We start from the raw sequence: 16384 nt of genomic DNA, 5'->3' as shown, positions 1-16384 counted from the left end.
AGTAACTTCCCAAGCCTTATAATGAGAGGGAAACCAAATTTGAAATTCGAATTTGGCTTTAATTTCATTAATGGGCTTACATAATGAAGGGGAACCAATTAGGAAAGTGTTTAATCAAGGGTTTGAAATTCAAATGCTATGGATTCAAAATGGGGAAGGCGGCGCGGGAAGGGGGCTGCTGGGCTGGCCGGCGGGAGGGTGGCCGGCGGCGGCTGAGCTGGCCGGCGGAAGATGGAGGCAGGGTAGCCGGCAGCTTGAGTTGCTTGGCGTGGGCGGCGGCAAGAGCAAGGGGAAAAGGAAGAGATGGAGATTTCAAGGCTTCGACGGCTACGAATTTACTAACCTCGCTTGTCTCCACGTTGATTTTCCACAAGATGAGATAATTCGAAAACTAGAACTCACTAAGAGATCTAATTTTCTCCGGCGAACTCACTAAGAGATCGTGGGGAAATGAACTCACAAAGAGAACAAGAGCTAAATTTTCATTTCATCCAAAAAAACTCCTCATACATAGGAAAATGACCCTATATATAGGCATCCAAATGACAAGGAAAACAAAAGACTAAAATGCCCTTGGGCTACAATAGCAACTAACTACCCATAAGGGTAAAAACGGAAAAACATAAAAATAAAATAAACTACTACATAAAATGACTCAAAATAAAACTCATGAACGTGGCCGTCGATCTTTGGCGTCTCTTGATGGTACATGTGTCAAGATCTCTGACGATGTCCTCATCACCTATTGTAACAAATGCTTATATACTATCAGTGCTGGATTCTCAACAATTTGTATTGTGATTCAATATTTATGGCATAAAGAAAGTACAATGAGAATATGCTTCAGTTTTGCCACTTACTCAACCTACTATAGGGTTAACAAATTGCACTCGTTGGTTTTTAGAAAAATCCGATGTCATTTGCCTTGGATATTAAATATGTGGATTTAAAACTCTGAATTGTTTTAGCATTAAGCAAAATTATAACTGAATTTGCTCATTTTATCTTTTTTTCGTACCCATCTTGTTTAGGGCAAAGATAAAACACCCGAGGAAAGAAGAATTGCCATTTGTATTTTTGATGATGTTGCTGAACAATGCCAAGAAACAGCCCTTAAGTAAGGATTTTCCTCTTGATGTTATGGTTCGACTTTGTAAAATTTGTATTTATTTGTTCCTTATGTTATCTTTATTAATCCGGTAAACAGATACTATGATACCTACGTGCCATTCTTATTGGAAGCATGCAACGATGAAAGTTCAGATGTTAGACAGGCTAGTTTTTGAACTGCTCTTTTTTCTTATTCTTATTCCATCATATTTCCCCACTGCTGTTATTATTTTTTTACATGCTTGAAAGAAGTTTTGCTAACAGGCTGCAGTTTATGGTATTGGTGTTTGTGCTGAGTTTGGTGGTTCTGTTTTTAGACCGCTTGTTGGAGGTACATACAGTGACTGCGCAACATTTTACTTCATAATATTTTTAGTAATTTGTTTTTTATTTTAATGTACTGGTTGCTGCTTTGCAGAAGCGCTCTCCCGGCTAAATAATGTAATAAGACACCCAAATGCTCAGCATTCAGACAATGTAATGGCGTATGACAATGCTGTTTCGGCTCTTGGAAAAATATGTCAATTTCATCGTAATAGCATTGATGCCGCTCAGGTAATTGAATGTTCTTTGTATATATATATATTCAAATAGGCGACATTTTTGAAACAAACACCACAGCCTGCATGATAGTGATTATTAAAGAATGGAAATCCGTTAGCAGGAGAAGTTGACTTCAAAAAAGTTTCTTATGTTAACATTTGTCCATTTTGATTTCCATCTTAGGTGAATCTGTGGTATGCCAAGTCTATTTGTTATACATAGGAAATTATAGTTTTTTTGTTGTTGCAATTAATGTAACTAAATAAAGAACTTTTCTGTTATGCTCTAGTTTTTAGTTTTGTTTCTTTCTATAAACCTCTTGAAACTTTTGAGTGTTTAGCCTCATGTCCATTCGTCCCTTTTCTGGTTGATACGAAGAGTATTTGACTTACTTTGTTGGTTATCTTTTATGGGCTCGTGAGCCGAGCTTATCGAGCTCACGAGTCGAGCTTGAGCTCGATTAGTAAACGGGCTCGAGTTTGAGCTTGAGCCGGCTCGAATAAATATTAATATTTTTAAAATAATTTTATTTTATTTATTAAATTTAAATATTAAAAAATTAATTAAAATCACCTAAGTTTTATTTAGATGTTAAATATTTCATTTTTTTTCCTAATTTTTGACTAAGTTTTAAAAATCCCGTTTAAGTTTTAAAAATTCATCATAATTTTTAAAAAATCCCGCCTAAATTTAAAAATTCCCGCCCATGGCTTGTTAGCTGGCACGCGAGCCGACTCGAGCTCGTTTACAGTGAGACGAGCTCGAGTTCGACATTGCTTTCCAACTAACGAGCCAAGCTCGATAAGGGCCTAAACTCGACTCGACTCGACTCATTTGCACCCCTTGGTCTGACACAACCTTTGGGGAAAAAGGTGGTTTTTCATGTTGCCCATGCAATATCTGTGTTACTTTTGACCAGAATCAATAAATCATTTGTCTCTTATTGTACAAATTCAGAAATATCATAGATCAATAAGATTATGCTGTTCATGTCTCTATGTTTGCATTCCTCTTTATAAAAGCTATTCTGTATAACAACTTGCATGTATTCTTTGGTCTGCTTTAAAATTTAATCACATTTTTGGTTTGTCATCCCTATGAAAACCTGTGCTTGTCAGGTTGTTCCTTCTTGGTTAAGCTGTTTGCCGATAAAAGGCGATCTTATTGAGGCTAAGCTAGTCCATGAGCAGCTTTGTTTGATGGTGGAAAGGTATATGAGGAAAATTTTCACATTATTGATCGAAATATATATTAAATTTACCATATCGTCTTTTTTGCTAGGTCGGATGGAGAACTTTTGGGCCCCAACAATCAATATTTGCCCAAAATTGTTTCTGTATTTGCCGAGGTACTTATAAATATTTTTATACAATTAATAATCTAGTTTAAATATGCATACTTCTCACTTTGCTCACATCTTTTGGAGAGATTATTACTTGCGGTGTCCGACCGTCCGGAGGCGAATGTGCCACGTCACCCGGATGCACTGGGCCCCAGGTGATGTGGCGTGTCCGGATTCCCTCCGGATGAATCTGGACGCCGCACCTAATAATTTTCCCAATCTTTTGAGATTATTATGTGCGGTGTCCGGACCGTCAGGTGGCGAATCCGGACGCGCCACGTCACCGAGATGCACTGGGCCCCAGCTCCGGATGAATCCGGACGTCGCACCTAATAATTTTCCCATCTTTTGATATTATTACGTGCAGTGTTTGAACCGTCCAGAGGCTAATCCGAATGCGCCACATCACCCGGATGCATGGGGCCCGGGTGATGTGGTGCGTCCGGACGAATCCAGATGCAGCACCTAATAATTTTCCCATCTTTTGAGATTATTACGTGCAGTGTCCGGACCATCCAGATGCACTGGGCCCCGGGTGAAGTGGCACGCCCGGATTTGCCTCCGGACGAATCTGGACGCCGCACCTAACAATTTTCACATCTTTTGGGTGCTTGAGAGATTGAAGCATAACATATTCTGGTGGGTGGTGCAGGTTTTATGTGCCGGAAATGATTTAGCCACAGAGCAGACGGCGAGCAGGATGGTTAATCTATTACGACAGCTCCAGCAAACTCTGCCACCTGCAGTGCTTGCTTCGACTTGGTCCGCTTTACACCCACAGCAGCAGCTCGCGCTGCAATCCGTCCTCTCAACGTAGTATTATTCTCACCGGCATTCTCTTCGTCCAAGTGTTCGGTTGCATCGTATATCATTGAGTTGCCCCAATCTTTTTATCACCAATTTCTTTTGCATGGATTGCAGGTGCAATCAGCAGCTTTATTCTGCTCATTAGAGAGCAAAAGCATGAGAGTCTCTGGTTGGGCTTGTGTTGTACGATGTGCATAATAGCGGTGATTGGAAATATCACCTTTGTTTCCTTTGCATCCTTATTGCGAAGGGGAGTTCTTTCTTTCCTTTTTTTTTTGTTTCAATTTTTTTTTTGTGGTGGATTCGAGATTTTTGCAATGTTTATTTATGTTGTATTCGGTATTACTGTTGTTTGGGTTAGATAGCAGGGATGTGAGTGAACTCAAGTTCCTGTTGCAGTTTTGGCATATTTGATATGTTCTTGAGAAACTGAAAAGTATAAGTCCCATAATTATAAAGCTTACGTTCCTAATTACGTTCTTTGTTAGGATTTTTACGTTCCTATTTTGTACTTCAATTAATTTTATTGAGAGAGATGAAGTATTTCAATTATAGTGAAAAATGGGATTCCTACAAAACTTGTTTTAGTTTGCTTTCTCTATAGATATCCCATCAGCAACCAAATCCTGAAAGGGTGGGCGAAGCTTGTCCGAATAAAGCATAGGTACTTAATGGTTATCCAACCAGGATCTCATGTAAGATTTTAATTGCTTGCCGACGTTGGACCGAATGCCAAGCTTTTCAACCTTACTAGTCTACTACATGCAACATATTTTAGCAAAGTTAATGTAGGTCAAACTCGCTGAAACAAACAAATGGGAGCCCAACATGATCGAGTAGAGCCTTTGTTAGTATACGTTTCGTTTAAAATTTGAGCTCAAAATATTTGTTGTTGGGCTTGTTTACGTAATGAATGAGTTGAACATGAGCTTTCTATTGAGCTAGACATGAGCTATTTATCAACAATGAGATTTTTTTTTTTTGACAGCCCTACTTACCTTGCAAAAAACAACCAACCACAGTTAATGTCACACCCTAGGTCTGAAAGGTGGTACTGATCAACGACGAAGGATGCGATCAATAGATAAAAAGACTTATTTTGTATTCAAAAAAAGAAGCATGCATACACATACATACAAAAGAATATATATGCACCATAGTAAACAGAAGAAGCAAAATAAAGAGCCAATTCATTAATAGAATTTTAAATAACAAGTACATCCAAATAACAAGTTTTGTTACAATCCAATAGAAATATAAATAGGAAAAAAAAAAAAAAAACATAAAAGAAATTACCCAACCCTCATAACAAAAGTATAATAAACAACTATACAATAATAAATATAAAAAAATAGTTTATTATTGGTAATCTTGCTCTAGAGATTGTGGTCCACTAAACAAGCCTGCAGGACCTATTGAAAAGGGTAACGTGTGAGTTTAATAAATCAAATGTAGTTAGTAAATCCTATTTATCAAAGCATAAATGACAAAGAAATGTAGCATGCAATATGAACAACCAAAATAAAGTAGTAATCTATAATCACTATATCAAAAATAGCCATGAGGCATGCCATATTTTCTACAACACATTCTAATATATATATGCGCGAATTAGCTATTGATGTCAAATCACTTCAATGTTTACAAATGCATGACACTAGATATCATTGTGCCTCACAATGACCTGTAAGTCATATCTTTGTTTAAATTCAAATCCAATTATATAATTAAACATTTATATGTATATAACAATAGGTCAGTATATCAAATACCTATCATCGGGAAGGTAAACATTAACCCAAGAAAATCCAGTGATTTCATATAGATTCGTCACTCTTGGGGCCGCACGGCTAGCTAATGACCAATAGGGTTCTATTGACCTAGACCTAATGAAAAAAATTATATAATTTTTCCAAAAATTCATAAGCACTTTTCAATAGGTTTTATATTTCCAATATGATCAATATTATTTCATATTAAGATATGATTTGCCAACATGATCATCCATTGTATTCAATAAAGCATGTGTATGAAAATACAAAAGAAACAAATTGATGTACATGAATTTATGCAACAATAAATCGAAAATGGCTATTTACAAATCTTCATAATTCATTTTGAGCATATGTGTAAAGAACATAAATCTACAATGACAGAACTGGTCATTTAATAACAAAAGATCTAACATAAGAATCAAGAATAACGCCCCTAATTAAAATATGCACATTTATCCTAAAAATAAATAACAGTTACTCACAGCAGTTACCACAAACTCCAACCTCGAAAGCGGACTCCACCAAACGACAATCCTACAAATTGCAAAACCAAAATGACATTAAGCACAATCATCGAGCCATAAAAAAAGACTATTCAATCAATCTCGACCCCACCATGAACACCAAAATTAATTATGAAATAATATGATCTAAAAATATATCAATAACCTAGGATTTGATCAAATTGAACACCAAACCTAAAATAAGGTATCCTTTAAAAACAAATTAAAATCCATCATAAAAAAAAATATTGAAATCCATTATAGCAACGAATCAAGGCAACACCAAATCAAATCCAGCAAAAACAATACAGAAGAGGACATCTACTTTATAAGTTGGCAATAAAGAAAGAGAAGGAAAGAAGAAAGGAAAAAAGAGAAATCTTGAACTCACATTTGAAGGAAGGACTTGTTGTAGGTGGATGTTGCAAGAAAGGAGAGAGGAGGGAGGTTTTTCTTCGGTTGCTACGAGGGAGAAAAGAGAAGAATAAGTGATGTTCTAGCTTCCTATTTGATTTAAATAACGAGAGGAAAGGTTGGGAGCGGAAAAATTTGAACAAGATGGGAAGAATTGCGTGATTTACTTTATGAGAGAGAGAGACATGTGCGAGAGAGAGAGGATCTAAAGGTCTGCTTGTGCGGTTTGCTTGCTTGCGAAAGGTTTGGCTCGCTCGGTTTGACACATGCCAGATGGGGCAGACGCTCCGGTTGGATCCCACGTGCAGAAGGACACGGACCGGTTTGGTCCGGTTATTATATAACTAACACTATGGTTAAACCTTCAATGTTCATCAAGGCAAATAATACCAACTAAAATGGTGGTACATTGCCAAAAATTTATTTGTTACAACTACCGCATAAAAATCATATTTGGCAACGGAAATAGAGCTGATCTAAGCCAACTAAATGCAATTTCATTGGGTCTTCTTCTCTGTTCTTTGAACAATTATTAGGTCCGGTGAACGTAAATAGAGGAACGTCCGGTCGAAGGTAAAATCCCGCCAAAAAACTCGGTATTGCTGGGTATTATTTGAAAATAACAAGGAATACCGCTATGTGAAAACCAATATCGAGTTATACCGAGCAATACCGAGTTGTACCGAGTTTTTTCTAGGAAAAACTCGGTATTGCTCGGTATAGCTCGGTATAACTCGGTATTGGGTCTTCACATGATGGTATTCCTCGTTATTGTTTGATATTGCTCGATATTTCTCATTTTTTTGCGCGATTTTGCCTCCGACCGGACGTTCCTCTACGTCCGGCCGGAGGATGTAATAATTGTTCCTGTTCTTTTGATGCCTGCATTTCCTAATTACAATTTTCCTAATTACAATGCATGGTTATGAATTTTTAATAGATTGTTGCATTCTAAAGATTCAAGAAGTCGAATTAGTGACGTAATTGTCATACATAAATATATGATGGTTAGAAATATGAGAACTTCAGAAGAAATTAAAACTATATTTAAGAGAAATTATAGCTAATACCCTAATAAGCTTGACAGAGACGAAGGGTACTTATACTCTAATTCATAAAAAACATTAAAAATAATCTATCTATTGCATGCCATGCATGTATTTTTAATATCACAAGTTCAAAATGTTTTAAATATATAATTTATAACTTATATATAATATTTTGCATATGGATGTTCGACATCTATTATTGACAAACTTTAGATAATGGTCAATGGAGAACATGAAAAATTGGGTGATGATGAATGATTGACTTGATCACTCTTCTATAGATAGGAAGATAGGGCGATAAAAAAAGAAAAGTAGCACACAAATGATGAATGACACTGATGCACCAATGATGTCAAAGGGACCATTATTACGAATAGTAGTAGGCATTAATTGAACCGCTCTTTATTTCAAAGGCCTCAACAACGAGAAATTATTCTGTGCGGAGTCCGAATGGGAAGAACCATTCGGATTCTTGTGTATTTGCTGAATATTTATAAATACTCAAAATGCTCAGTAAATACTCACAAAATAATTAGTAATACTCATACATGAGTATTTACAAATACGCAGTAAATATTCACAATAAATACGGATGATTCTCTCCGTCTGGACTACACACATAATCTACAGGTAAAGAAGGTAGCTGCTTTTGCCTACAGAGATTGAAGGTTGGACCTGAAAATGACTTAATATTTCAATTAACCAAATAAAATTTCAAAAATCCAATCCAGGATTAGAGTACATGAAAAGGAACATTACAAATGTATGAAATAAAAACTGATAGTATGATGCACATATTACAGCACAATACAATCAACAGTAAGACAGACAATAAGCACACCCGAAGTAGACTCAGTGCTGAGTAGCTCAGTAGTCTTCTTCTCCATCCACAACATCATCAGCACCCTCAGCTCCAACTTCCTCGTAATCTTTCTCGAGGGCGGCGAGGTCCTCCCTGGCCTCGGAGAACTCGCCTTCCTCCATTCCTTCTCCAACATACCAGTGCACAAATGCGCGCTTTGCATACATGAGATCGAACTTGTGGTCGATGCGAGAAAACACCTCAGCCACAGCTGTGTTGTTACTGATCATACAAACAGCTCGTTGCACCCTTGCAAGATCACCTCCAGGTACTACAGAAGGAGGCTGGTAGTTTATTCCACACTTAAAGCCAGTTGGGCACCTGTGAATAAAAGATTATAAAAACATTCAGGTTCTACTGGAAGATTGAGGCTTCGTTTGGGACGGCTTTCTTTCTACTTCTTAAAACAGTTTTTTAGTATCAAAAAATTACTTTAAGAAGCAGTAAAAAAGCCATTGCAAACGAAGCCTGAATGTGAGAAAGATGATAAGTTGCAGCTGAATCATACCAATCAACAAATTGAACTGTCCTCTTTGTTTTGATCGTTGCGACGGCAGCATTGACATCCTTCGGCACGACATCTCCGCGGTACATGAGGCAGCAAGCCATGTATTTTCCATGCCTTGGGTCACACTTAGCCATCATGCTTGAAGGCTCAAAAACTGCATTGGTGATCTCTGGAACTGAGAGCTGCTCATGGTAGGCCTTCTCAGCTGAGATGACAGGTGCATATGAAGAAAGCATGAAATGGATTCGGGGATAAGGAACAAGATTGGTCTGGAACTCAGTGATATCGACATTGATAGCTCCATCAAACCTAAGTGAAGTGGTCAATGATGAAATTATCTGAGAGATCAAACGGTTAAGATTGGTGTAAGTAGGCCTTTCGATATCTAGTGATCGCCTGCAAATATCATAGATGGCTTCATTGTCCAAAAGGATAGCAACATCAGTGTGTTCCAGCAAGGAGTGTGTGGATAGGACGCTATTGTATGGTTCCACAACTGCTGTAGAAACCTGCAAATTTGTAAAGACAATATAAATATTTAGGTTTTTCTTTACTTTTCTTTTTTAATTGAGCGTTGAACCACAAATTTAATTTAGATAAGATCTGATCTCAGGACTTTGAATTCATTCTTTACAGCGATTTCAAGATTTTACCAACTAAGGGCATCTCCAATCGAACGCCAAACATGTGTATGACGTCGTTCGGTCGCTCCAGCTGAACGCCGAATCTTCAGCTATTTGCTTGCAGGTGAACAGTGTGACGCCAATATTGGCGTTGCACTGTTCACATACACAATTTGTTTGCCTCAACCGGATTTGCTGAAGAAACGCGCAAAAGAGGAGAAAGACGGTTACCTTCGCAGAAGCGCGTAAAATAGAGTTTGATTGGAGATGAATCACGACATTTTTGAGTTTCACTGTATTTTGGAGTGAAAAATGGGATTTTCGGTTGGAGATGCCCTAACCAAGCTGGTGACCACAGCCAAGATTAACATGTAAACAAAGGCCAGCAAAGAAGAGAACATGATATGCTGACACAAGCATAAAAGGGCATCACCAGCTAGCAGTAAGCCCCTGCCAGTCCACTAAACTCTGCCATGGCCCACCAACCTTGTGAGAAACTTCATCATAGGTAGAGTCAGGCACATGGATACAGTTGGGCAGGCCCACAGATAAGGCCATGCACATGGGCACTTCATGTGCTAGATTATGTAAACATCACACTTATTAAAACAGTTATTACTTGCTCATATGGACAAACTTATCCTGAGTTCAGGAAAGAAGGTTGCAGCACGTACTAAAAAAGCGTCAAGGGGAGCAGCCTTTGCAAAAAAGTAAATGTGAATTATTAAGGTTTTGTTTGGGATGACTTTTTTTATTGCTTCTTATTGCAGCTTTTTGGTTAAAAAAATTAAATTTTTTATACTAGAAAGCCGTTTTAAGAAGCAGTAAAAAAGTCGTCCCAAACGAAGCCTAAAGCAATAAGTTACATTGAAGCCATAAGCAGTGGCAAATAAAAAAAGTGATCTATTTCAAAATGTGGAGAAATTTCTATTAAGTGATAAGCAGTGGCAGCTAAGATTAGAGAGAATCGTCTTTAGATGATTTGGTCATATAAAACATCGGCCTTTTGATGCCCTCTAACAAGTAGATGTATTAGGTAAGGACTGTGTTAAGAAAGGTAAATGTAAACTTAAAAAGACTTTATTAGAGAGTATTAAAAATGACTTTTTTTAATTTGATTTAAATGAGAATTTGACTCCTAATATGACAAAATGAAGAAAAAAGATTCATGCAACTGAACACATACAGTGAGATATAGACTTATTGTTGTTGTTGTCGACGAATCGGTTATACTAACAAGTTGAATTTGAACCATCATAGAGTCATTCCATTCAGCAGGCCTTTGTAAAATAAGAAATATTCTAGTATAGACCATTCACCAAACTTCTCCATCACATATAATGGACAGCCCAATAATCCAAGATTAAGGAGTTTCAGGGAAGCCTGAACTAGTATTTGATACCTGAGGAGAAGGATAGATAGTAAACCCAAGCTTTGATTTCTTTCCATAATCCACTGACAACCTCTCCAACAACAAAGAACCCAATCCAGATCCCGTGCCGCCGCCAACCGCATTGAAAACAAGAAAACCTTGCAACCCGGTGCAATTGTCTGCTAATTTTCTAACTCGATCAAGGCATAAGTCCACAATTTCCTTCCCAACTGCATTCATTTGCAAAAAAATCAACTTTATTTCATCCATCAGCCAAAGATTTCATTTGTTTAAGGAAAATAAGGTAATTGATGAATACCGGTGTAATGCCCACGAGCGAAGTTATTGGCAGCATCTTCCTTGCCAGAGATGAGCTGCTCTGGGTGGAAGAGTTGCCTGTATGCACCAGTCCTCACTTCATCAATGACAGTAGGCTCAAGATCAACAAATACTGCTCTTGGGACATGCTTTCCAGAACCCGTCTCACTGAAGAAGGTATTGAAGGCGTCATGGCCAATACCCACCGATGTATCGCTGTTCCGAGAAAGAAAACAATCAGAACATATTCCACATTTTGCTAAATTCCAAAACATAAATAAACCTTAGAAAGACACAACAAATGTAAAAGCTTATACCAAAACTACCAACTTTATCGAAAAAGTAAAAATTTCAGACCTATTGCAAACTTGAAGTTTTGAAGGAAGTGACAAAATTGTCTAATAGTTAAAAAAATCAAGCATTAAGAAGTTATTTGGTTGCAAGATTTAGGATAAATTTTGAACTTAGTAAATCCTTGGGTAATGTGATCTAAGTGATTTGAACTACTTCTCATTGTTCCTCTTCTTCCCCTTTATTTAAATCCCATATTTTTATAATATATGTCCAATAGTTCAATGCGATTTACTAAATCTAGATTTAGAGGATTTATTATCTTATTAGAGTTAAATCCTACTTGTAGCCTAACAACCTCTAAGAGATTCAACAAATTCAATGACAAGCAAAGAAGGATTGATTCATATGAAACTAAAAACATATCCAAAGAAGGATTAAACAACCCTAAGCTGAAAAAAAGTTCTAATTGTTGCAACATAAGAGCATAAATGACAAATTCCTGAAAGATATTCACCAAAAAAAAAAGCGGGCATAAAAGTTAGTCACAAGCAGCATAATTCCAGAACCGAAAAACAAAATAAATAATCATCAGGGATATTAGTTCAAATTGTACAAATTCTCAGCTGATAAAGCGGATTAAAATATAAAAAAATGAGAAATTCTCTTCTGATAAAGATAAATGCTCCCCAATTTAACAGATTTCAAACCTCTGAGAACTGTTTGGTGGCAACATTAAGCAAAGATCTAGCCAGAACTTTCCAAAAAAAAAAAAAAAAACAAGATCTAGCCAGAATTTATGTCAATCTTGTCAAACAGTTCTTTTAACCACATTTTTTAAATCATTTTTTTTTCAGTTTCACACTAAATCCCGGATTTAGTAAAGGATTTTACAGATTCAGACCACCTATCCTCACTATGCCTCATAGTCTCCTTCATTTAAATGCTAAATATTGAAAATACCGGCTAAAAAGTTTACTAGAATTCACACACATAAACAATTATTCAGAATTTAATGCCCACATGATTTACTAAAGCTAAATTTTAAAAAATTACCAGATCCTACTTGTAGCCAAACAGCCCCTTCATGCTTACAAATCATCTCTCGTTCATCAAGAGCCAAAAATCAAATCAGAAGAACCCAAATCCAGAAATCCACCACAAGAAAAACGTAAACAACACATCATCTCAACAAAAACCCGATCAAAAAGAACCAAATTTTCACCAAAATGAAATGAATTGAATCAATTAGTCGACGGAAGAGAATCCGAACCTGGGCATCATTCCATCGGGCTGGATCCCATGCTCAAGGCAGTATAATTCCCAGCAAGAGTTTCCCACTTGGATCCCAGCCTGCCCAATGTGAATACTGATGATCTCCCTCATCTCGATCAAAGAATCGAAACCCTAAAGCCTCGTTCTCTTCCTTTCCTCGCTTGAAGGAGAAGCCCTGCTCTCGAGCTCCCGCCGCTTTTAAGGAGAGGAAACCCAAAAAACAAAAAAAAAAAAGTCTGGCTGTCGAAGTGGTGGGCACGCCACCGTCGGCAACTGCATTTGCCAGTTCTTTAAAATTACATAATTACCCTTCCAGAAACCTTTATATATTTAAATAATATATATCTGTATCGTGTTCAGTTCAACACGATGTACTGGTTTTACACGCTAGGTTGAAAGCGTGTTGCTTCATTGAACCTTATTTTCATGGAGAGAGGTTTATGACTCTTAGGTGTAAGCAATTGATATGAAACTTTATGGAAAATCTATAGTATTAAGATGAAAAGTAGAAATGAATGAATAAGGTTTTTAGGTTTATAATTGGTGGGGTTATATGCGGGCATGAATCCATTTCGAATTACGATATTTCGAGTTAGAGTCGATCGAAGGAGAGATTCAGATGGATTTTACGTTCTTTTGTTGTCTTATTTGTTTTTTTTTTTTCAATTTTGTTGTGATAATAAAAGTTTCATTTGTTTGAGAACATTTTTAGGGCCTGTGTGGGACAACTTTTTCTTTTAGATATCAATCATAATATGATACATGATTTTTTATACTTATATATGCGATCTTACAAGATTGATTGCAATACTAGCGAAGATTTTTCTACGTATAAAAGATATTATATTCTTTAACTTTATGAACCTATTTGTAGGACATTGAGGTTGTAGTGATTAACTTTGTCAATTGCTCCTACACGATCACCATGATATACTATATAAATCATGTAGTAATCAAATGGATTTATATGTATGTTATTCTTTTTTTTTTTTTCTTATGCATATTACCTAACTAGGATTGCGTATTATCATATTGTTTTCAAAGATTATAAAATTTATATGCATCTAAACTTATATATTTTGTGGGTATAATACATGATTTTTATCTTCTTATAGTTTGTATGATTACTTTATTTACAAGAGCTTTGTAGTATGACATATAGTGTCAATATACATGTACACCATTTGATACATGCACTTATTTTGACATATTTTGTTAAACTATACTTCATGTCTTCAATTGTTTGTACTTTTTTCATGTGATTCTTAAAGTTATTATGAAGTTAAATGAGAGTCTTTGTGATCATAAGTTGATGGTGTACTTCATATATGATATGACATATAAGTTATGGACTAATACATGATTTAGTCTCATATTGTAGCATTGTCTTTCAGTGTTGACATATATACATATATATGATCTATGTGGCTAACTGACATATTATTTGATATTTTTATTTGTGATATTCATAAACATACATTAGTGATTGTATGTTTGTATGATATAATATTCATATATGTGAAAGAATGATTTTATGTCTAATGGTATATATAGTTTCATGACTTCAGAAATGCATGAATGTTTTACATGTGAGTGACTTGTGGTATCATACATTTATCTATTCATCTAGTCTATAACATTGTATGCAAAAATTATGGTGAATATTCATGTATATTACTTTATGTCTATTATTGATTTAATCGGCTCTATTGTTACTATTATATTTGTTAGTTTACATTATTTGTCATATCATAAAGATGTTTCATATGAGTTGTATAAGCTATGAAAATATTAACTGTATTTATATGAGTTTTATATAATGTATTTATGTAAGAGAAGATTGACTAGTTCTTGAGTGTATTTGGATTAAATATTCCTAGTGCAAGTGATTGAGCTAGCGTGCTTTCCTTTAAATATCTTGGTATTGGCCATTCTCTCATTTCACTATGAAAGATGCCATGCTCTCATTTCACTATGAAAGATATAAGGTTGGATAGCTTCTTTTATTAGCCAACAAGCTCAAGGTAATGTCATCGATATATTTTTATCATTTGTGATACTTTGTAAAATTTGTTGAAGCGTCATCATATTCTGAGATAATTATGTCTTGTCGTTATAGTAGAACTAGTAAAACACCTTGAATGTATGAATATCAAATGGTTGGGTAGTCATTTTCGTACTACTTTATGAGATATGTACTATTAAGTACTCATATGTAATATATCAATGGATTATATCACATGATATTACAGATAAAATGATATTTTATTATGAGTTATATTTCATGATACACACATAATTTATTTTATTAATGTCATATCATTCATATAGATAATGTTTTATGTATTTGCATCTATATTCAAGTACCTCACAAATGTCGCTTTGATAAAATATTTGTGTTTGCATACATTTGTTTCCATCATTGACTGGTATAGTTTATACATAGATATCATTGAAATTGGATTTTATAATCATGCTTTATGTTTATACTTTAGTTATATGATATACGATTATAACATGAATTAGACTTATACTTTGTTTGTGACATCTTTCTTACTGTTCTAAAGTTGCTTTTTAATACAAAAAATTTTTGAAATAAAAATTTTTGTACTAAAAAAATACTTTAGAAAACTATAAGAAAGTTATCTCAAATGAAGCCTTAATCAACTTTCTTTCAATTCAATATTATAATGCATAGTGTGCATGATCTTGTCCATAAGTTGACAAAACACATCAATAATATTAATCGAATTGACATCCACTTAAATGGTTCATATGGTTTTAAAACATGTCATCTTTGTTTAGGATTATATACATTATTTAACTTTCATGCTTGTAAGTGGATTTTGATTCAATGTCTTAGGTTTTGTTTGGGACGGCTTTCTTACTACTTCTTAAAGCAGCTTTTTAGTATAAAAATTAAAATTTGTATACTAAAAAGCTGCTTTAATAAACAATAAGAAAGCCATACATGAATAAAAACTGCTTTAAAAACTCGGTTATATCTTTGATAAATAAATTGAAGTTCTTCCTATATTGTTGTGCCCCAACTCAATGTGGTACGTATGCTACAGTGTAGCAATCATAATGGATAGGGGTATGTCAACGTCTTCTCTTTTAAGATTTGCACCATAACTTTTTTGTGCCACGATCATCTCCTTCAAGACATTTGGTGTAACCTGATCCGCATCACAACTATCTCGTTGAAAACTTTTGGGAAAATTTTACTATAATCTTAGTAAGTCATTCTTACCCTTAAGATCTATTAAAATAAATACAATAAAAAATTTTTATAAGCATATTTATCATAATATTTGACAATATATGCATTCACCATATCAACTCAAGACTTTCTCTATGATTTTGTATGAACTGTTTCATAAAATAGACAACTTCTTAAAGGAAGCTATGATAATTTTTAATAAAGAAAATTAATTTAAATTTAATTAATATTATTTTTTAATTTGATAACTCAACAAAATACTCTTCTAATGAAAATGCACAACATTTTTAATTTTAATTAAATAAAAAATAAATTCAATATATATATATTTTTAATAAAATTTCTTAACGAATATAAGAAAGCCTACTC

At 35.0% G+C, this 16384-nt stretch overlaps 2 protein-coding genes across 2 annotated transcripts in view; one reads left to right on the top strand and one right to left on the bottom strand.

Moving 5' to 3' along the window:
• Nucleotides 1-4277, top strand: part of LOC110105214 (importin-5) — a 15826-nt gene extending 11549 nt beyond the window's left edge. Inside the window, exons 14-20 of the mRNA XM_020834613.2 lie at nt 1032-1117; nt 1208-1274; nt 1375-1441; nt 1529-1665; nt 2772-2863; nt 2935-3001; nt 3648-4277. Coding sequence (XP_020690272.1) covers nt 1032-1117; nt 1208-1274; nt 1375-1441; nt 1529-1665; nt 2772-2863; nt 2935-3001; nt 3648-3812 — 681 coding nt within the window. The 3' untranslated portion in view covers nt 3813-4277. The remainder of the gene's footprint in view (nt 1-1031; nt 1118-1207; nt 1275-1374; nt 1442-1528; nt 1666-2771; nt 2864-2934; nt 3002-3647) is intronic.
• A 3935-nt stretch (nt 4278-8212) lies between these two features.
• Nucleotides 8213-12967, bottom strand: LOC110105216 (tubulin alpha-3 chain). The gene is made up of 5 exons (XM_020834614.2): nt 12791-12967; nt 11228-11442; nt 10939-11138; nt 8914-9422; nt 8213-8726 (listed from the first exon to the last, which is right to left on the bottom strand). Exons 1-5 carry the CDS (start codon nt 12901-12903, stop codon nt 8411-8413), a joined length of 1353 nt encoding a protein of 450 aa, XP_020690273.1. The 5' UTR covers nt 12904-12967; the 3' UTR covers nt 8213-8410.
• Nucleotides 12968-16384: the final 3417 nt, after the last annotated feature.

This window comes from Dendrobium catenatum, unplaced genomic scaffold (assembly GCF_001605985.2).
Source record: "Dendrobium catenatum unplaced genomic scaffold, ASM160598v2 fragScaff_scaffold_689, whole genome shotgun sequence".
Lineage (NCBI taxonomy): Eukaryota > Viridiplantae > Streptophyta > Magnoliopsida > Asparagales > Orchidaceae > Dendrobium > Dendrobium catenatum.
This window is presented reverse-complemented; position numbering and strand designations above follow the sequence as displayed.

Coding starts and splice junctions, on each gene's coding strand:
- LOC110105216 (XM_020834614.2), bottom strand. CDS start 12,903: ATGAGGGAGATCATCAGTATTCACATTGGGCAGGCTGGGATCCAAGTG. Junction 11,443..12,790: donor CCCGATGGAATGATGCCCAG/GTTCGGATTCTC, acceptor TTCTCGGAACAG/CGATACATCGGTGGGTATTG. Junction 8,727..8,913: donor ACAGTTCAATTTGTTGATTG/GTATGATTCAGC, acceptor TTTTATTCACAG/GTGCCCAACTGGCTTTAAGT.